General features: G+C 33.4%; 2 protein-coding genes across 4 annotated transcripts; one reads left to right on the top strand and one right to left on the bottom strand.

The window, feature by feature from the left end:
* The first annotated feature begins 2245 nt into the window (after positions 1-2245).
* Positions 2246-14569, top strand: LOC108453773 (tRNA threonylcarbamoyladenosine dehydratase 2). Its single transcript, XM_017752063.2, has 11 exons — positions 2246-2725; positions 3112-3155; positions 4792-4891; positions 5665-5812; positions 6666-6878; positions 7233-7367; positions 8984-9118; positions 9416-9631; positions 11189-11313; positions 12407-12464; positions 14228-14569. Exons 1-11 carry the CDS (start codon positions 2634-2636, stop codon positions 14336-14338), a joined length of 1377 nt encoding a protein of 458 aa, XP_017607552.1. The 5' UTR covers positions 2246-2633; the 3' UTR covers positions 14339-14569.
* A 1052-nt stretch (positions 14570-15621) lies between these two features.
* LOC108453740 (conserved oligomeric Golgi complex subunit 2) lies at positions 15622-22500 on the bottom strand. 3 transcript variants are annotated; one of them, XM_017752022.2, is made up of 14 exons: positions 22058-22500; positions 21329-21846; positions 21050-21250; positions 19964-20300; positions 19540-19701; positions 19317-19416; positions 19012-19227; positions 18824-18932; positions 18064-18264; positions 17385-17489; positions 16755-16880; positions 16533-16667; positions 16296-16441; positions 15622-15902 (listed from the first exon to the last, which is right to left on the bottom strand). In XM_017752022.2, exons 2-13 carry the CDS (start codon positions 21785-21787, stop codon positions 16328-16330), a joined length of 2265 nt encoding a protein of 754 aa, XP_017607511.1. In that variant the 5' UTR covers positions 21788-21846; positions 22058-22500; the 3' UTR covers positions 15622-15902; positions 16296-16327. The 3 variants fall into 3 exon arrangements, with proteins under 3 accessions (XP_017607511.1, XP_017607512.1, XP_052877813.1); XM_017752023.2 differs by having other exon boundaries at positions 21329-21843; positions 22058-22494; XM_053021853.1 differs by having other exon boundaries at positions 21329-21794; positions 22058-22494.
* Positions 22501-22736: the final 236 nt, after the last annotated feature.

The raw sequence follows: 22736 nt of genomic DNA, 5'->3' as shown, positions 1-22736 counted from the left end.
TTATAGTCTTGTTTGTTGTCTTTATTTATTTGCCAAAATCTCGATTTGTCCTTACAAAGAAGGAAGAGCTGCAATATTAATAATAAATAATAAATGAAATTAGTTGAAATTGTAAAATTAGAATATAAAAAATTATCATATATTTTTAAAATTTTATAAAAACAAATAAATAATATCTTCAAAATATTATTGCTTTGCAAAATCATGTTACATTCACTCATGACTAACTGCCAGGTGAATTAAAAAAAACATATATATTTATAATTTTAAAGATAAAATTATAAAATAACATTTTCTTAAAAAGACACTAATAATATTCGTTAGGTAAACTACATCATTAGTTATTAGATAAATTTTCATTTTAGCCACTTAATTAGAAAAAAGTTACAAATTGATCACTAAATTATTTAAATGGCATCCGCCACAAGGTAAACCACCATCTCTCAGGCCCCCGACTGATTCTACCATAGACGTCAACGATAGACAATAACTCCCCCCTGAACGTAACTTACAACTTTCATCGTACTGTGCTCTTTAAAGACCCAACTCTTCTCAAAATCTCAAAAGGTGTTGAGTTGGAATCCCATTTTAACTAAGAATTCTTGTGGTTCCGAAGGATCCTGCTACAGGAAAACCAGGAACGACGGAGAGCTTTCCCCCATTCGACTCTTTGGTCTTAAGAATGTTGGTTTTAAGAATGAGTGATTGCCGTTCTCCGACCCTTATTGCTCAACCTGAGAGCAGATGGCTAATGCTTTCCACTTATTGAACAGGGTTCTATGGTTGGTTCGCGGCCCCTGGATACCGAAGGCGTCCTTGGGGTGATCTCATAGTTCCTACGGGGTGGAGATGATGGGGTTGGTCTAAGTTATAGGCTATTAAAATCGAAGCTGTGCTATATGGCTTTCTCTGTTTGCAATGCTTGCACTAATCGAAAGTTTTTTTCCCCTTCTCTTCTACAATTCAATATTTTTCATGAAACAACTTTGGCCGTCATGAATCTGCAAACCAAAATTTAAATAACTTTTTTCTCTGATTTTTGACATTGATCGTCAGATTGACTTGGATCTAAGGTATGTTCTTCTACCTGTCGATAAGTACTAATCTATCATACCAATCGTCGAATCGTCACTTAGAGTTCATTGGCGGATTTTTTCTTAAAAAAAAACTTAACAACCTAGTGATTTAAATAAAACTTTTGAATATTTCACTACTTAAATGAAAAACTTTCAAATAGTTAAGTGATCAAAATAGAAACTTACCCACACTTTAGTGATTAATGATGTAGTTTACCCTATTTGTTACTTATAAAAAAACGCATTTTAGACTTTTCTCAATTGAGTTTATGTTTGGTTCTTGTGATATCAACTTAATCAAAATTTTTATATATAATATAGATATAGATATATAATATATTAAATTGAAAGTGCAAATTATACAAATACATAATACATATTTACATGAATTATTGGCTAATCTTAAATACTTTGTTACTTATATTACAATGTAGTTAAAAAGCGATAATGTGACACTAATAGGTAACAATACAACGACACGTGATAACCACAAAAATTAATAAAAATATTTTAAAGATATAAATTTATAAAAAATATTTCATTGGATAAATAATTATCTAAATTCAGATAAACTCAAATCACAAAATAATTTATACCAAAAATGTTTTTAATAAATTTATATAATTTATTTTTATATAAAAAATTGATTGCATGAATATTGATTCATATAATATTAGATACTAAAATATCAATACTTTTAAAGGAATTAAAAAAAAGACATAATGATATATAAATAGTAAGAGCTAAAAGTTTTTTTTTAAATATTTCTCTTAGAAGTCATGATAATTGATTAAAATTAATATTTTTTCCTGTCAAAATCATCAAAATGTTAAAATAAAAATTTCCAAGTAAATTACACAGTTAAGGAAAAATAAAGAAGAGAATACATAAATAAAGTGGATTAGACTACAAATGATGATATATTTTGTGTATAAAAAATGAGCGATAAAAAAATAAAACTGAGCAAAATTAAGTAAAATCGAAGAGTTTGTTGACGATGAAATAAGGAAAGTGAAAAAACATTAGAAAATGCTTGGGAATTTTCTAAAATTACAAAAAAATTATTTAAAATTAAAATAAATAAGAATTCTAATTCTAAAATTCGTTTTAAAACAGTAATTTGAAAATTTAAAATATATAAAACTAGTGATACAATAATGTTTAGGTTCATATTTAAGCATTTTGTGTAGATTATTTTAAAAGGCAAATAATTTTATAAATTTAAAGATTTTAAATTTTTATTAATATTTTACCATGTGTGATTGTTTGCTACCAATGAAGATTTTGTTCAAATTGAGGAGGAAGTAAAACAATTTAGTTTAGGAACAATTAAATTCAAGTTGACAAGTAATAACCCTTATGACTTCAAATCATTTCACGTTTGAATAACTTTGATTCCAGCCTTTATGGAAGCTATTTCAGAATTCAGATTCACGCTCTACCCAATTCAGATTAGTCGGATTCGGATCGGGTCTTAAACCCTAAGCCAATATCCCGCCTAAAACCCTGAGCCGCAGGCATTGAAGATTAAGGACCCAACAGAAGTGCAAAATCAAAATGGAGGAGAAGCTCAAGAGCTTGGCATTGGTGGGCGGAGGTGCTCTTCTCGGTGCTGCTTCTACCTTATTTCTTCTTAAGCTTCTTCCAAGGTAAGTTTTTTTTTATCGTCATCATCTCATTCTCTCTTTCATTGCTATATGAAACTCAGTTGAGTCCATTGATTCGTTGATCGTGCTTTCTTCTTCTTCTTTTCTTTATTTCTATGAAAATGTTTATTGGTCATTGTTAGTCCACATCCATGTTCGCTAAAATTATTAAATTTGAATAGAATTTCTAGGCTATGCTTTCTTTCTTTCGTGAAGTTGTTTTGTCGAAGTACTAAATTGCCTTTTAGTTGCCTAGAAATAGATTAAATATAAGTATGTTGAACGAGTCTTTCATTTAATCTGGTTTCATAAAAGATAGAATATGAATTTTTTCCTTCGGCAGTTTACCAGAAGCTTTTTAATGATTGATTTTTCTGTGTATTTTGCAGAAGGATTTCAAACCAGTGCGATAAAAAGGCAATCGAATTGAATGGTAATGTCAGTTTTATTTACTCAGTAATTGTCTTGTTATACACGATTTCTATGGTAATTGTCCGAAAGAAAGGCTTTGCTGTTGTATTCTCTCATTTGATGGACCTCAACATGCTTTTAACTATTAGCTGCATGCCTTGTAATGTGAAAAACCCAATTGATCAGCAATATGTTATTCTTTTAACTGAAAAGTGATTGCTGCTATGGGAACTAATATCTGCAATTCTTCTGGTAGATATGAATATATGATTAGGTTGGACAAATATCTAGGCTATTAATAGTAGTAAGCCTCTTAGTAATCATCTTACTTACTGAGTGATGAATCTCTATGAATTTGACCTATACTGAATCCATGATTGCTCAGAAAACAGTTTCTAACAGGATTTTGTATCATTCTGTTTAATAAAGAGGCTTTGGAAAAATAAGTTAATTGTCTTATTCCTTTTTTTTTTTTTCAAGGATATGAATTAGCCTAAAACACATGATTATTATTTTGGTTTATTAATACGATGAACTATGGATTATTGAATGAGATATGAAACTTTATTATTATGACTAAAAGGATGTCTTATGAAAGCTGTGAATATTGAATTCGACTCCCAAGAAAGGGGACAATTGATACAGGATTAGTGGTATGCTTTAATAATGGGTTATAGTAGTTAGCATATGCCCTTTCTAATGGGTTATTAACAGTTAGCACATGTTCCCGTTGACTGATCGAATTAGTTATCATACGGCTGTACTAACTGTTACAATAATTAGTAAAGGTTATGAGAACAAGGTTATCAATATGACTCTAGACATTGGTTATGGTAGTGATGGTAGCTAACGAATATGAGTCTTCTATAATTTTTAAAGATGGGACCTTAACTGTATGATATGTTATTTCAGGAATGATTTATATTTGAAGTTGATCAATGAATTTCTGAAGTTATTCATTTTAATATGAATGATCCTCTATCCTTAACTGTTTTCATCTTATAATTTGATGAATGTTCTCAAATGAGTATATTGAAAATGATTCTTGATCCTGAAGGTGTGTGAGAATATACTTTTAAGGTGTGGTTTGCTTATTTCCTTTATATTTACAATTTCTTTAGTAAGAGTTCTAAACTTGTGAGAAGCTAGAAGATAAAGTTTGGGAGATTAGTCGATTTCTTGTGAGAAGATAGGAGATTGAGTTTGGCAGATTACTTGTTAGAAGTTAGGAGATTAAGTTTGGATTAAATGATATGGCTGTCTTGAGTCTTGATTTCTGTTGTGACAGTATCACCAAGTTAAAGATTTTTGGTGTTTTCTGTTGGCTATAAGTTGTACTTCTAAGAAAACTTGCATGATGTGGTGATTGTTGTTTTATTGTGTGGTATGCTTCTCACACATGATGAAAGATGCTATTATTTTAATGCTTGTATTCGATGCTCTAACTGAACTACAACACTGGAAAAAGGCTAAATATGCTAGATCTGATAGATGCAATCATCTTTATCAATTCTGTGTTTATTCTAAATTTTTAATGTCATTTTAAGTTCAAATTTGAACTCTCTTTCGTCGAACTTTTTGTAAGATACTAGTATATTGGTGAAAATGTTATTGTTCCATTTCTTTGATTGCTATTCCGGGAATTGAAATTGCATCAGATACAACTGTCAAATGTACGACTGGTCTTGGAAATGGGAATATTGGGATGACTGGCTTGAGCCTTCTAGCAGATGAAATAGTTTCTGAGCAACTGACTAGGTAAATCTCTTTAACCCATGGTCTATGGATGAACCATGTTTACTCCTTTTTGAAATTAAAATGCTACAGCCTACAGGAGAGTTGTGGTTTTCTTTCTTTTATCATTGCTCTAATTCTCAGGTCATGTTTTCCCTAGATCTTATATTCTAACATGTCAAGGCAAGTTGAAAAGTCAAAGCTGAGAGTATTGATCTTTTTGTGTCTATATAACATCTACACTACTCTCTCTTTCTGGACATATGAAGTTTTTTTATTTCTATGATATTAAGTGTGCTATATTTGAATCTTGTTATGAAAAAGATTTTGAAGTGGATGGTCAACTTGGAAAATTTCAACAGTTGGGAGGACTTCTGGATCAAAATAATTGAGGTTTCCAAATAACACACTCTGCGACAAGTGGAAACCCAGTAGATATGTAGGACGTCTACATTTGGGGGTGTAAGCAAACAAATATGTTGTTCGAATAACATGTGAATGAGCGCAATTTAACTTCTCTTTATGTGTGGTTACTAACTAAATAGACGAGTTTAATCACATTTAATCAACGAACCAAGCTTTAATATAGGTGAGCTTGGCTTGAACATAGGTGAGAATGTTTGATTTACTGTTAAATTTCTTAGACTATCGTCCTGAGCTAAAGTGCACTCATGGATTGGCCAGTATTCATATAATATGCCCAATGTGAGGTTTAGACATACCTAACCATCCTTCTCTAACATTTTGAGAGAATAAGTGAACATGTATTTGTCTTTGTCTTCATTGTTTGTTGCTAGGAATATCCAGTTCTTTGGCCTTGATTCTCAGCAAAAGGTTACATCGTCCTATGTTGTGGTCATTGGTCTTGGAGGTGTTGGAAGTCATGCTGCATCTATGCTTTTGAGATCAGGAGTTGGCAAGCTCCTATTGGTGGACTTTGACCAGGTATCTTATATGTTTCATCAATGATTAATCCAGTGCTAACTTATTTAGGCTTGGTATATGGCATGTATAATGTTGCATATTCATCTGAACTTTGTATTTGCAATTTTGCTTCTCTGTTGCAAGTTGTTTTAAGCTACAATTACTGGTTGATCACAAATCATATGTCAATATGTTATTTTCCTTAGGTCCTCCATTTCTTGTATTTATTGTCATGTTCTTGAATTTCTGAAATTTCTGGAAGACTTAAATACTTTGAAAGATATTGTGAATTCACAAATTGGGGAATATAATACATATTTGATATAAAAGACCAAAGAATTTCATAAATTACACCTCAAGAGTTGAATTTGAAATGAGATGTTTGAGTGTTCAAATCCCTCATCCAAATTCCACTTTTTATTTCGGCAAACTAAAGAACTTGTCGTCTCAAATAAATATCCTCCTTGGAATCCAGCATCCAGACATACTCTTATGTTATAACATGTTTCTGAAATTTGGAGAAATTTGCCCATTGGATTGAAGAAAGTCTGGAAATAACTTGCTCTGTCATTACTATCTTTATCCCAAAGGATATGCCAAAAGAATGGACTCTAGGATGCTGGTTATCATTTTGCAAGGGTTTCTTGTAACATCATTGTTTTGTGGCTTGCTCCTTTTGAAGCTTTCAAAGAGACAACATAATAATATTATATAAAATTTTACCTTCTATTTATGCATTCTAATTTCGCTTTGCTAGTTCAAGGAGCTGGTAGTGTAAGTTGGATGTGGGTGCAAAGCATGTCTTTTCTTTAAAAAAATGACCATTAAATTCTTTTCTTAAGAAATCTCTACTTACTCTTGACTATATGAGAAGGTATCTCTTTCATCATTAAATAGACACGCTGTTGCAACACGAGCAGATGTTGGTATCCCCAAAGCTGAATGCCTCAAGAAGCATTTCTCTTCAATTTTCCCCGAGTGCCAAGTTGATGCAAAGGTGCTGCTATATGATGTGTCATCTGAAGAAGAAATTCTTTCTGGCAACCCTGATTTTGTTTTGGACTGCATTGATAACATTGACACAAAGGTATCATCATGACTTATGAACTTTCAGTTTTACCTACTGGCTATAAGAATTTTATATAACGTTGCAGTCAAATATTGGCTTTTCACCATATATAGAACTCCTAATTTCTTTATGGGGTTCATGTTATGCTTTAATTTATGTTTTTTTTTTTTTCATTATTATGTTAGTGCATGGCTAATCCTTCTATATGCTTGTTTGATATTGCACCCATCTAAAGCACGAGTAAGCAAGCAACATAAGTTCTTCAGCTGATTGCTAACAATCTGTCAGCATAAAACATTGTTTCTGGAATTACGCAGATTGTTCTAATGGCAAAAGTTCTACCTAACATGACTCTATTATCATATGTCATAGGTGGCACTTCTTGCTGCATGTGTACGCAGAGGTCTGAAGGTACTATCTGCGACAGGAGCTGGTGCGAGAGCTGATCCAACAAGAATTCGCGTGGCTGATTTAAGAGAGTCAACAAATGATCCTTTATCTAGATCTGTAATCACTCAGCCTTGTTTCAACTTTCAGAGCCCAAGCTTGTTAAGATATTTTTCTATGCCTCTCTGTGTTTGTGCTTTGGTTTTTCCTTTTTGTTTGTGCCTTATGTTTTATGGTATCCAATTAACTAGTTTAGTTATTTATTTTAAATGTCTGGTTCTTTCTAATCTATATGAAATGGAATTGTTAGATTTCGTTACCATGATATGTGATATGCTCTTGTGAATCTAAATTGGTATATAATTTTGGTAGACAAATTATATTTTGTTTGAGAAGGTCATTGTTTCTTCCACATCTTGTAATGCTTTGCTTGGTAGGGAGAATAGAAATATGTAAAGTCGGAAGTTGAGGGAGGAAAAAAATTGGAAATGTGGAATATATGTTATTTCTTTTATCAGTATGCTTGTAGAAAGATGGAAATCTAGTAAATTTGCATCACTTTACTTGCACACCCATCTCATTTTTTCTCATCTAATCTTTCCAATTTAAATGATTTTTTTAAAAAAAATAAGGATGGAAAATGACCATCCTTTCTTTTGCCTTATTTTTCTCTCTCATCAAGCATTAGTGAAAATAATCCTCCCCAATCCTCCTGTTTAAAAAATTTTAACCATTTTCTTTCAATTCGAAGTCTCTATGGCTTACATATCAGATTTCTTAATTTTAAGGAAACTGAGAGTAGATGACAAAGAGTTTTAGATTTAGCTTACAGCTGCAGAATTTTAGGTAAAACCTACTTTCTATCCATTTGGAATGGAGCATTATGCTTCTATAGAAGATGACATGGGTAGGCATTGATGCTTTTGGATAGGCAATAACAAGTTAAAAAGTAGAATGTAGTATAGGGTGGATGGAGAGGGTTACTGCATATTGATAGGACATAGGTTGCAAAACTATATGGAAGGAAAATTGAGGGGTTAATAATAGGATTTTTTTTAATGGCAGAATGATGGAAAATACTGAGAAGATTTGGTCCTTATAGTTGAGTCCAGCATTGTGTTTTATGTAGGGTGTAAAAAAATTGCTCAAGGAGTTTAATTATCTAAAGTTTTTGCTTCTTTCCAATATTTTAGGCGTTTGGCAGTACTTTTTATATATATTTAAGATGTTTAAGATTCTTTGGTTACTTTATTCAGTAATAGAGGATTAGGATCAGCTTTGCTACTTGGTATGTATGAAGGTTAGGTTTAGCTTCTAGATACTTATTTTATTTTAGTATCAGTAGCTTTGGGTTATGAAATATTTATGTTTTTGTATTTTTATTAGTTATTGTGATTTGAGCTTCTGGCATTTTATATTATTGATTCTGAATACGGTGAAGTTGTTTTGGAGTTGTCAATCATTCTAAAATGGGGGCTCTTTGCATCTGTGGCTTTTGAATCTACACTTGCTACTGTAGTTTTCTGGTGGTTGCTGATCTTATGATTGGTGTTTACTTTGGGACCTTGTCCAATTGGATTTTATTTGGTTTGGAAAAACTTTAATAACTTATGCTTGTATTTGTTATTTTGGATATCAAATTTTACTCTTGTTATCTATTGCATTAAGAAGACATTGTTTAGGGGTTTATTTCCAGCTATCATTCACTTTACTCTTTGTCAAATTTTTGCTTCTAGGTGAGACACCGTTTAAGGAAAGATCATGGGATTGAGGGTGGAATTCCTGTTGTTTTCTCTTTAGAGAAACCTAAAGCTAAGCTGCTTCCTTTTAGAGGACCAAGTGGTGAAGAAGACAACCCTTCAGATTATCAAGTGAGGATGCTTGCTTCCTCCTTTTGCAGTTTTAAAGTACTCTGTTTGATCACATAACATCATGCAGTGGGGAAATTCATCCAATATATTGCAGCAGAATTTAAGAATTGAAAGTACATTTGGATGGAGCTAAAGCTGTGTTTCTTTTAGCAATATATTTGAACTTGCTAGTGTTAGGTCCCTGGTTTTTGCTATCTCTAGATTTAAGGGTAGAAGGAAAAGGAAAATATGTTGATTTACATTAGTATGTAATCTACATGTTTAATCCAACAATTTAATGTGTTATTCTGCTGTCAGATAGTACCTGGGTTTAGGGTCCGTATCATACCAGTTCTTGGTACCATCCCTGCGATATTTGGACAGGTTATGGCCTCGTATGTTGTTACACAACTTGCAGGGTTGGATGTTCAAACAGAGCCAGTGGTAAATCTAGATGTTGACCATTATCAGACGCTTTTTCAACGGCTTATTGAGCATGAGGAGTCAGTATATGGTGCAGACATGCAAGTCCAGGTAGGATTTGCCTCGACACCCTTTGCATGAGGAGTCATTATTTTGCTCTTTTTGTTTGACATGTAAAGTACTTTTTTCAATTTCCTTGATGCAGTTATTTTATGATTTAAATATTTTATCATTTGTTCATCCCTTTCTCCTTCCATCTGGTTGGATACTGGAACTTCCCATTTCTATTTGGTAAATTCATTAAATCAAATATATATAGACTGTGCTCAAATAATAGAGTAAACTAATAGTAAAATAAAATCTTAGGGATATGAAGCCAGTTAACCTCTTTGTCCAATGTGAAATTTGTGGATACTGTATTACAATACAGTATTCTCTGTGCTGAAACCTATTGCAAGTTAATGAACAATTTTTCCTTGAATATTTAGGCATTTTAATTGATGATTCATATATTAATATTTTCTGTTTGTTGCGAAAAGTTTCTTGATGGAAAATGGAGTAGGAAGAATATATGATATATGCTTTGCTTCTTGCACTGAGCATTTTAGGGAGAAACAAATTAGGTTTAAGGCTTTTGACATGTGCTTGAATCGATGAAGGGTGGTTTTTGGATCAATTCGGCTAAGACTTGGACAAAATAGTGGAAGAACATGACCTATCATACCAGATGGCTCAACTAAGTTGAGGATAACATTCTGAAAATTATAATCATCTATTAAACCTTAAGTTTTAATAACAGTGTCAAGTGTTTCAGGAAAAGAAAGCTCAGAGTTGAATTTCTAAGGCACTATATTTGTTTTTGACTGAATCTGCTTGGAATCTGTGGTCATCAAATGTTCCTTATCTGCCTTCTCTTGGCCATTTCAAGCCATTCTGTGAGCTTCCATTTCATGAACTAGGTTGAAACCTTTGGATGCCACCTTATGGAAAAGCTATTATCCTCGTGATATAGAATTTAAGCTACTCAAAACTATTTTTATTAATAAAGGCAATGTATTATCGTTTAGTTGAAGCTATATAGCCTTGATACTTTGGAATAATTACATTCATCTTTATTATTTCAATTCAAGACTTCATTTTTTTAATATAAGCAACTTAAAACTATTTTTGCGTTTTATGATATGTATACATTCTTCTTCATTGATGGTCCTGGAGCATACAGACCATTCTGTTTTGATAATGCACATCCATATTCAGTCATTTAGTGAGGTACTGAAATGGGTTTTCAATTGGTCAACCAAGATTGTCTCATTCTTAAAAGGGTTGTAATAAATTGGCCATGATTAATAACCCCTTAAAAACTTTTTAAAATATCATATGTATTTATAATCTTATTATATAGTTTAAGTCTTTGTCATTTGTCCAAGAAAAAGAAAAAGGAAATCTATAGTTCTCATGAAATTATGGGAGTCACGTTGTTCCTAAATCTATTATTAGTAAGCCATTATATTCAGACCTTCCAGCTGGTTATGGTTTGCCATTCCTATTTCCCTTGTCTCAGAAACCATTTGCATGTCAGATTAATATTTTTGTTCATGCTCTATATCAGATTAATATTGTTGTTCTTAAAGTTTGTTTTTTCTGTTTCTTTTTTGCCATTTCCTGCAGGTTGATGTTGAAGAAGTGCAATACATTGTTAAAGAGTTGTGGCGTGGGAGAAGTGCAAGAGAACCATCTCCAAAAGATGTGGGGCGTGGAATGTGGCGATCTGTTAACGAGTTGATGCTTGTTAGGTATGGTTTGTTTCATGATGTAATTTGGAGCATATGGCATTCACAAACTTTTTGATATGATTGGATAGAATCAGCATGTGTTTTCTGATATTGGTGATATTAGTAACATGTTTCTTAATACTATTTATTTGTTATTGTTTAGGAGTGGCCTATAAAGCCCATCTTTTTTTCAATTTTTGGTAGTTTTCAATTATGGTGATTTTTTTAGTCCAACAGTGATTTTATACTTTCCTATAAAGCTCCTCCCCAGTGGAGGTGGAATTGCAGAATGGTGCTTTGTCCAAACAACTAGAGGACTTTGCCTCCTGTGGAATCAACCATGTACTAAGATTTGTGCAATTGAGAATTCATTCTCCCTTGGCTTCTCTTATTTTTCATCTAAGTAGTTCTGAACTATGGAGATTTTTTAGTCCAACAGTTAAGATACAAAACGAGTGAAATTTTCCCTCCTATAAAGCCCCTTTTAGTGATGTTGAAACTGGAAACATGTACCTTGTCCAAAGACTAGGGGACTTCACCTCGTACAGAGCTAGTACCCTTCTATTATTTTCCTTTTAATATATAAATCATTTATTATGTTCAATCCTACTGGGGGCAATTGCACTCATTAACCCAATTTACGGATGCATCCATGTGTCCAAATATACGTTGGAAAGGCCAAATAACTTTCATGTCTAGCAGATTTCTAAAAGCTTAAGATAGCATACAGCTAATTTTATTTGTAATGCAACATATAAACTTTCTTTTTGTTAAGCAGCACATGAATAACAGTTTAAGCTTATTTCAGAGGCAATTTCTGCCATGAACTTTACCAGAGCCATTTCTTTTGCTATGTCACTAGTCTATTTCTGGCCATCTTGCACTGGCACAAGTTTTAGCTAAAATGTAGCCTACTGAATGGTTTTTTTCTTTTTTTTGATAGATACTGAATGGTTGATAATCTTCGCTTTCATTTTATTGTCTTAAAGCACAATATCATTTACCTGAGATGTGGTATAAATATATCGAGTTTATGAACTGAGATCATACTTGCCTTGTACCTTTATTGTGATATTTGATTTACCTGTAACACATTATCCATTATTCATTTCAGATGGGATCAGGCAAAGGCAGCATCTGTATCAAATTTAGTTCTTTTAAAATTTAAAGAGGTATTTTCTAAACGAAGATGCTTTCTTTTTTTCTTAGTCAATATTATACTTTTCCAAGTACTATGGATTCTTTATATACAAGTATTTTACTTTTCTAAGTATCAGGATTTTGCTTTGGGTTTAGCTATGATATTAATTCTCGATTTGGTTTTGGATGATGAATATCTGAAATAATGATTTTTGAGATGTTACCCTAATTTCCTTGGTTCCTTGTGAATTGCTTGTCTTTTTTTTATTTACCCTCTAAATTGCTATTGTATCCCTCTTCCCTGTACTTTTCCGCATTAATTTAATTAGAGCCATAAGAGCTTTTGCTATCAAGCTTTTTCTGGCTTCTCTCAACTGAAAAAAAGGTTATTTAATATAACTTTAGTATGTTACTTATTAAAATATTAGGATATAAGGTCATATTTTGTTGAAATTAGAGATGAATACTCTAATGCATTGAGGAAAAACTTACACAAAAGTATGTATTTCTTAGAAATATGTACAGATATATATACATGAAGCATTGAATCAATTAAGGAAAGAATATCTCTACTTAGAGTCTCTGAAATTCAGCTGTGATCTCTAAAGATTAGCTATTCAATGCTGTCAAATAATCAAAGATTCTCAACGTATTTGGCATTGCGTTTTATTGGGTCTTGGCTGTAGTTAGGGATTAAGGCCAAATTTCCCATTGTACTACTTGTCAATAATGAAATTTTGGCATTGAATCTTTAAACTGGATTCTAGTTTTGACGATTTTGAACATAAAGTAACTAAATTGATGGAAATTTGTCATTTGCAATCAAAAAAGTCAACTTTTTGTTTAAAAAATCAACAAAATTGGAACTACAATGGATTTGCCATTTCTTAATACAATATTTCATGAAATATTACAATCCCATATTTTTGTCCGAAAGTATTATGGCAAGACAAAATAAAGTTGAAACACATTGGAAAAATTCAGTGTTGAGTCATAGTATGATGGTAGACTTGACTTTAATCCTATTTTGGTTATTTTAGTTTTCCCATAAGATATCTAGTTATTTCAGTTACGATTAGGTTTTTTATGATGATTATTTGAGATACTAATTGTTGGGATTGTCTCCCTCTGTTCATTCTTTTTGGATTTCTCCCATAGTTCTTCAAATTCTCTCTTGATTTCCCTATTTCCTTTTAAGTAACTTTTTTCTATTTTCAATTTTCCATTAAATTTCTGTTCTATCTCTTCCTCCAAGATGAAAATTTGACCTTATCATAACCTTGGTGGGACTTTATGACCGCAATGAGCTATTTAATCTGATATTCTGTTAAACCTAGTTTAGTTTTGAATAGAAAGATTGAAAGGTTAAAAAGATAAGATTCTTTACTTTCTCGAGGCTTTGCTTTACCAAGTGCTATTTTGGCAGTCTTGTTATAGCATATGCCTGGAAGTCCGATGAAATCCTACGTTTTTGTTTTTCTTTAGTACATATGTTATTTTGTTGCATTGCCTTTGTTCTTGTAGATCATCCTTTCATCAACGATCATGACGATATTTGTTCAATCTTAAAATTTGAAATTTTTGGATTCACCTGAAGACTGGACCTTTTTTCTGTTATTAACTTTCTTACTGATAATCATAAATTTTTTTATAAAAAAAATCCCTTGGTAGATTCCATGTTTTCAAATTCTAATTCCATTTGTATGGTTTGGGTTATCAATTTATCATAGAAAAGTAATAGTAACTTCATACTTCCTGGTTGCTCTTTACACTAGTAATGTTTTGTTATTTGAAGGCTGATGAACATGAGCAGAGGAGTCTTGATGATATCAAAGAACAGGAACCAGAATTTTTCCACAGGGTGACATCCGTGCTGAAGCGAGCTGAACAAGACTTTGGTTTGTAACTAGGCATTATCATTAAGATTTTAGTTTTTAACTTCAGCTGAATGGTTAATTTATCCAATATATTTTTGAATGACTGTTCTTTATCCTAAGATAATGTTGTTTATAGACCTCCTTATGAACCATTGTTAAATGCCTAATATGTGAAAGAAATATAGGAATTCAATTGGGGGGGAGGGGGCGCTGTAAACCATTAATCTTGCATGAGTTTCATTTTAGTTAATTTGTTAGAAGCCATTTACTTTTACTTTATATATATTAAATGTATTTAGGGATGGCAACGTGGTGGCTTTTTGCCCTCCTTGACCCGAAGCTTAATCAATTCGTCCCTGATTCAACTCTTAAGAAAAAATACTGCTTGAATTCGAAATTTAATAAGAGACGTGATTTTCCTTTGACCTGAATTTAATTTAATTATTTTATTTTGAAGTAAATAAGATTAATTTTTGAGTTTAGACTTAAAACTTAATATTTTATTTATTTATTGAAACCAAAAATTTAATATATATTAGGGGCATTTTTATAAATATCTCATAGTGGACGAATTTATCTAACTTTTGACCTCGATCTAATCCAACTAATTCTCTAATTGCACCCGACCTGAACCTAATTTTTCAAAAAGAATTTAACCCAAACACATCAAGTCGGGTCAGAATTTGTCGGATTCGAGTTTCTTTAATCGCTAAATGTGATGGTTCAAGTATATATCTTTCGCTAAGCTTGTTCCTTTAGGGGGACTAATTGAACTGAATTGTCTGTAAAACATCATGTAGAAAAATTGTTCTCCTTTGTGCTTTTACTTTCACCTTTGCCTGTATGTTTATGTGCTGAGGCTTGGTTTCAACTCAAAGGAATTTCCAGGCCCATAAATTTAGCCTGGTCTGATGGCTCATTTCACTGTTAATATAATATATATTTTTATTATTTAGGTTGATTTGACTAGATTGACCTGAGATGAAAAATTCCTTAGCCTATCGGTTTGTCCTGGCAACTTAGCCGTGGACAGATGTACTTAATTGTCATTTATGGTTATTCTGATACTAACGCAATTCATGTTGTGTGCTCAGTCAGGTCAGATCAAGTGCCTTCAAGACACTTTTAAGAGTTCAGAAACAATGGTCAAATGGTGAGGATGATAGTACCATGGATTCCAATAAAGCTTCGCTAGGTGGTGTATTAGATGATATCATATTATCTTTACTAATTTTGCACGTAATTATTGATCAATGCTCGTTCATACTAAATCAATCATGTATTAGATAAAAACTCATTTGATCGACTACGCTTATTCAAGGAAAAAGAATCAAAATTTTCATATACTTAAATGGGATACCAATTTTAACGCTTGGCAGTAAATATTCTGTTATCAAGAAAAATAATAAAGAAATCAACATAGACAGGAAATTAGGGGCAATGAAGGTGCAAGTGCTCTGCAATTTCTCCATTTCTCTTGAAATACTGTAACTTCTTTTAATGGAATTAAGCTTCTACGACTTTTGGTCTCGCCCGTGAATAAAATTGAACTCTTGTTGCTGAAGAATATATTCTGAAGCTTGAAGAAGTTTCCTGAATCACAGTTTCCAAGTTGCATAAGGGGTTGATGGTGAAATAATAATAAAATTCTTTTCCATTTAAAGAAAAAAAAAGGGTGACGAGATACAATAAGTGATCTTTAAAATACACCACAAAAGAGGAAAAAGAAAACACGTTATTTTAGACTAAAATAGGAACTGAAAGTCATTGTTCAGCATACACAGTTTTGTTCTAAGATAAATAATAATATACTTTGAGATGCTGAAAAGGCTTTTGTACAAAATTTTCACTATATTGTAAGCAAAACAACAACAATAATATATGCAGAGTAATGGTTTACACTTCCATTTAATTTTTTTAAAAACAAAAAGGAGGGGAAAGAAAATCACCATAAGATCAAGTTAAAGTTAGGGGAAAACAGTTTACCATGTGAAAGAACATGCAATGCGATACTGATTTTAAAACTTGATCTCATCCTGCCTATCAGCAGGTGCAACGCACTGCCATAAGGATCGGTATGCATCAATATCAGCAGCTTCCACTCCCAAGACAGCAAGGTTCCGCCCATACTCCTGGTAACAGTATGCAATTCAATACAATGCTGCACCATATATTCAATGACAAAGACGGAGGGATTGCAAATTCTTAGGAAGGGATTCTCACCTGAATATCAAGAAACAATTGCATGCAAATTTTGTCAGTATCAGACACATTATGATCCGAGACATCTGAGCTTGCCCCAGCCCGTCTTTGTGCGCCTTGTCTTATTCTTTGAAGTGATGATTCTGTCTTCCTTGCCTGGACAAGATAATTTAGAGGTTTTATTAAAAGCATATTTAATATCTAGAGAAAAAACTAGGGAAATAAATTGTTTGTGATACTAACCACACTGACGAGGTCAGCAGCTAATTCATAATAGCGAATAGTTATGTCTGTTGCAGCACCTAGCAGTAGATTATTCCTCGCATCATTGGTCAAATACTTTGTAGCTTGTTCACCATCCAAGAAAGTCTGAAAGCATTGAAATTTGTTGCTTAAGTTAAGTAACATGCACTGGTTGCCCATGTGGGCAGCAGGCAACAAACTCTTTAGGTAAAAAATAAACACATTCTCCATGGAAATTCAAGCCAAACAAGTAAATAATCTGGACTGCATTTAAATTTGTTATATTTCTAAGCAAACAAATATTATTTATATCAGATTTTATATTTCATTTCTATGTTTCTTGGACTGTTCAATTTTCTTCAAGTATCCGTGCAGTCACGTAACATATCTAACACCTCAAAATGGACATGCATATAGGGTTTTGACCCTCCAAAGTCAAATATAAGGGGAAACTCAAGATATTTAAAAGCACTCCTATTGAATACATATCATGGGCAACATCTATCCATGTATCTGAACAACATATATATATGGTTTCATTTGTTGAAAATTTACAAGAAAAGAGATACCAAAAATTGCGATAATAAAAAGAGAAACAAAAAAAGGTACAGGGTCTGTGTCATTGCATACCTTCAATGGGCGCAATACCCCTGCTACATAAGGCGAATGCCTGACAGGAAGAGGTTTGTTTGTCATCCTGTAAGTTGCAGTTATTCCTTTCAGCTGTCTCAAGTCCTGTGGAATTTATGATAAACCAGAATGAACAAAAAATTCAAGAGTGTAATAAAAGTGCAAGCAAACAAATTACAATAGAAACCATAAAACACTTCATGGTAGTTTCTTAGCGCAAGGTGACTCAATGCTGTTGGGCACAAGATGCCAAAAAAAATAGTGCTCAGCTTAGAGAAGGCACAATGTGTAGATAAAATGAACTTCAGATACATAATTTTGTTAATCAATTCTAAAGAGTCTAGACATTTATCCTACAAAATATGAAAATTGTAGTTTTCCTTCTTTTGGGCAATATACACAATTTGTCTATAATCTCAAGTTGGGATACTGATATTATACTCTTTTTTACTATTAAAGGTCCAGTTAATGAAAAATAAATAGAAATAGAAGAAATGCAAGAGAAATTAGTTGCATGATCTCTTTTTGCCTAACAGAAAAAATGTGCCTAAGCACACCAGACATGCACCTCACCCAGAAGGATCTAAGGGGCTTTTGTTTTTTGGTAGCTAAGCCCCAAGGCACACGCTTTGACAACACTTATGCAAATAAGTAATATGTTTAACATTGTAATGCTTACCTCAACAGACTTCTGAACTAAAGCCTCTTTAATTGTGTTGATAACTAAGGGTAACAAATCATCCAATGATTTTCCACAGTGCAAAATGCTCTGCTTTACAAGGTCAAGGACTTCAGTGGAACATGAAGATAGAACTCTAAGTACATGATCCAGGTAAGCACCAGAAATTTCCTTGCCCAGACACTTTATGTCATGAATAACCTGCAAACACAAGTGCATTCATACATATGCTGCTCAAAAGTCTGGATCAACAATGATTATGTCTACATTGAACATATAATAGTGCTTAACTTAGAGAATGACATCAAGTTGCAAGTAGAATTAAAAAAAAAAGAGTACATGGTAGAATGCTTAAAGTCCTGTGAACAGCATGATACATAACTCAGCAGATTGACCTTGGGGGGCTGAAAATGGTAGATCCAAAGCAATTGCATAACTACATCTCTTATTTTCTACATTTTAAAGATGAAACTTAGGAATATGTTTTTAGGTTAGAAGAAAGTATTATTACCAGTTTTAATTTCCCTCTGATCTTTCTACATTAGAAAGAATCAAGTGGATATGCGGATAACTAATTATTTCTCTATATTTATCTCTCCATTTAGTTACTCAAACAAAACTGATTATTTGTTCTTCAGTTCTCTAAACTTCAAATTTCAAAATGCAAACATAAAGAACGCCATTGATTAAACCTCTGTGCATTAAATAAGGCTCAGTGAATTTAACTTGGAAACATAATAGAATAAAGGCACGGGCATACATAAACAAAATCGTCTGGAGCAGCTGAAAGAGCCCACTCACATCCAGGGTTGGAGCCAGCACTACCCTTCTTCCGAGCAGCCAATCCAGAAGACAACCAATTTGAGTATCTATTACACGCAAAATACAGTCAAATGATGATGTTCAGTATATCAAGACAACCCAAAAGTATTTGATCCAAGGAATGACCTTGAGAGCAGCTGCAGGGACAAGCGAAGAAACTTGTCAGAACAAGAAAGGACAAGAACTTCTTCATTCCAGCAGGATCTCAAGCTATCCAAGAGGGTAACACTTTGTTTAAGCGTTAGGTTCAGGGAATATTCTTCACCAGAATCTGAATTCTGGACAAGAACAAGACCAGGGGCTGTAAGTGCAGAGTCCAGTGCACCAGCTATTTCTTGAAACCTGAGAGATTGAAAATAAAAGCAGTCATATCTAAGTACTATTTCAAAATTGTTTTAGTACAATAAATATCTAATAATTCCACTCAATACCTTAACGAGAAATAAACACCAACATTCCACTGCTTCATGAATTCAACATAAGAAGGTGCGGCTCGAAATCGGGCAACAGCAGCACTAGTTGGGCAATAGCCTGACAGTGAGATTTTCTTTTAAATATAATAAAATGGGCTATAGTTAAGATACTTTAATTCTTTACCAAAGTCTCCTTTACAAAGATTAATTCTTAGATGCAAAATGAAGGTCAGATTACTACCTTCAAGATAGGCCAAGAAATCTAGGCTTGCTTTGTAGTTTTTGAGGAATTCTTTAGGTCTTCCTGGAGAAAAAGCACCAGGTTTTCCCTTTTGGATGGCTTCAAGGACCTCTTTCAGAATTGAATTTGCCAGGAAGTCAAATACATGTAATCCTGAATTTTCTGAACAAAACAAACAACACAACTTCAATAGCCTTCACATGTAGCAAATTTGAAGTTTGATATGCAAAGACCATGAGAAGACTGAAATAATGCACCAGTTGGACATTAAATTTGAACTGTGAAGCCTATATTCACCAAGTTCATATATATTCTTCTCAGGGAACCAACCTATTTCCAGCGCCAAATGCAATATAACTTGGTCGTAAAGAACCAATGAACTAGATGAAGTACACTATTAATAGAATTGATATGGGATATGTACCTGCAGAAGCAATTTCCAGTAAGAATTTGAAATCATTCTTAACATGTTTCTTAATTTGCTGATAATCATTCTCAAGTTCATCCCCAGATGCCGCAACAACTCCCCCAGAGGATCCATGTGGGATAACATTTTGTATAAATGGAGCCACGATGGTCGTGCGAAAAATTTCTTCTGCATTACCATTGTTATCAACAGCAGCATAAGCACGTAAGCAATTATAAATTGCATTGACATCCCTGTGTTCCAGCCCATCAACAAAACAGTGTCCCAAGCTTGCATTTAATAGTTGGCTAGCACTCTGAATCCTCTTTTCAATATTCTGAATAAAAGGCAGGCTCTGCACTTGCATAATGTAGAAAACAGATATTCCATGAATTTCTACTTCCAAAGAATAAGATTTTGACCTGGGGTTGTTCATGTCACTCTAAGGTACATATCCATAATGCATATGAGACAGAGTTAAGTAAAATTGTCCTGTTGTCAGTAACCACGAAGCAAAATTATACTGATTGTCAACTATTCTCATAAGTCATGAGACTATGATATGAATACTATGTTTATAGCTGATATGAGGCACATAATAGACATAATGCTTGTAAAGCTTTTGATACATAAGTTTATAGTTGAGGAGGATCACACTGCTCTTATGCAAATGCATCCTTCTTCACCAAGGCCTGATGGTATGAGCTAAATGTTTTGCAATACTATTGGCATGATGTTAATGGTGATGTTACGAAGTTTTTGGATTTTCTAGATAAGTGATTTTGATGATATGATTGACCACACTAACATAGTACAAACAAATTCCTAAATGTAAGAATCGGGAGAGGATGTTGGACTCTAAACCAATAAGTTCGTGCAACATTCTTTAGAAGCTTATTCTAAAGTTAATGGTCAACTGTCTTAAGCACATCTTCCAGCAATAAGACAGCAAACCAGAGAATAATTACTTTGCAATGAATTGCCATTATTATCTAAATATGAAAGTAAATTCAGAAAACAAATCCAAAAGGGGATTACATAATTAGATGTGGAATTCTCGGTGGCTAAGGCATAAAATTTGTGACTGAAAAGAAAAAGAGGTACCTGTGCATGAGCAATATAAAAGTTGAGGCGATTCATCTCACTGGCAATTCTCTCCAGAAGCATGCTTTGGGTCTCTCTGAGATTTGTTGTTCCATTCTCAACATGTTGTGAGCTCAAAGCATTACTCTTTTGCATTGAATTGACATCCCCATTTGACCAATCCGAAGATACACTAGGAAGCTCCTTTATAAGCTTTTCGACCTAATAAAGGAGTCTGTTTAACCAATACTCTTGGAAATGGAAATGGAAGGGACTCAATAATAATACTACTGCTATTACCTTAGAAACAACATGAAAAGTGTCCAGCAGCAACTCCAGCACCTCTCTGGCAGCAGCAGCCTCTGCTCTTTGGCTCAGTCCATTCTTCAAAGAAGTAAGCGAACCCTCAACAGCTCCCCTAAAGCCTTGGATCTTGTCACGGAGTTCAAGAAGCGGAGCACGCATACGAAGCACCGCAGAGTCCACATCAACCAGTTTGGTGGAGAGGTTTACAAAGTCAGCGTAATCACGGTTGATGAGATCAATTAGTTCATGGTTGAGAGACGAGAGATGAGCCTGGAGCTCAGATCGGAGGGTGTCAAATGGGACAAAGGTTCGGAGCTCCGCAATGTAGGATTCTGAGTCGAAGTCAGGTGAAAGGAAGAGAGAGGGCTTGAACCACATCGGGTGAGAGTCGAGCGGGTCGGAGAAGAGATCCGTGGCGGATCTAGGGGCTGGAGATGGGATTTGATCCGGCATTTTCACCCTTTAATAGGAATCCAAGTCCAAGTCAGATTTCGATGATCTCAATTCCTCTACTGCAAGCAAACATATCGCCATAAATAATTAAGTATCAATATGCAACTGATTTGATCTTGTTTTTCATTGAAATCAAAATTATGGAGACCAGAAATCATATAGAATCATTATGCCAGTCCAAATGATAAACATGAATTACTTGGAACAGGAAGCAAAGTTCTAAGAGAATATAATTCTATAGATTAATAGCAAGAAAAAGAATAGGCTCACCTATACGATGTCGAGACCGAGAGGAATCTGCAAGGAAATAGAGGGAGGGATGCTGGAACGGCGTCGGATTAAAACAAATGAAGGCGGGGGGGTTGAAAAGAATGAAAGAGAGGGAGGCGGACACCGCCGGTAGAAGTACGGCAGAAAGAGGAGGCGTCAATAGAGGGGAGAGAGGAGGGACAGGTTCAGCAAGAAGAAGAAGAAGAAAATTGAGAGGCAGATCTAGACACCCAACGACGTAGTTTTATCAGAGAACTGAAATAAATGATCATTTCAGTGTAGTGTCAGTCGAGATCTAGCTCAACCTGGACTCGAAATTCTGACTGTTCTAACGATTCGGTTCATATCTATTTTGGAATTTCATTTTCCATATTTTACAGTATTTTGGTTTTGGAAAAGATAATCAAACCAAATTTTTTTTATCAGCTTTGATTTCCTAGCTTTTATTAAATTAGTTTGGTTCTTTAAATAAATTATTAAAAGTTATAAAATAAAATAAAAATTATAAAATTATTGACTAAGTTAATTCGAATATTATTGATATTATTATCTGTATAGAAATAAGTAAGTTTGTTCAATTCACCAACCTAATTGATTTTTTTTATTACATTTCAGAATAGATTGTAATTCAATCAATTCAATTGATAAACCAGTCGATACTCGATCCAATTGATGCGAT

The sequence above is a fragment of the Gossypium arboreum genome, chromosome 11 (assembly GCF_025698485.1).
Source record: "Gossypium arboreum isolate Shixiya-1 chromosome 11, ASM2569848v2, whole genome shotgun sequence".
Taxonomy (NCBI): Eukaryota; Viridiplantae; Streptophyta; class Magnoliopsida; order Malvales; family Malvaceae; genus Gossypium; species Gossypium arboreum.
Note: the sequence above shows the minus strand (reverse complement) of the source record. Positions and strands in the feature narration are given on the sequence as shown.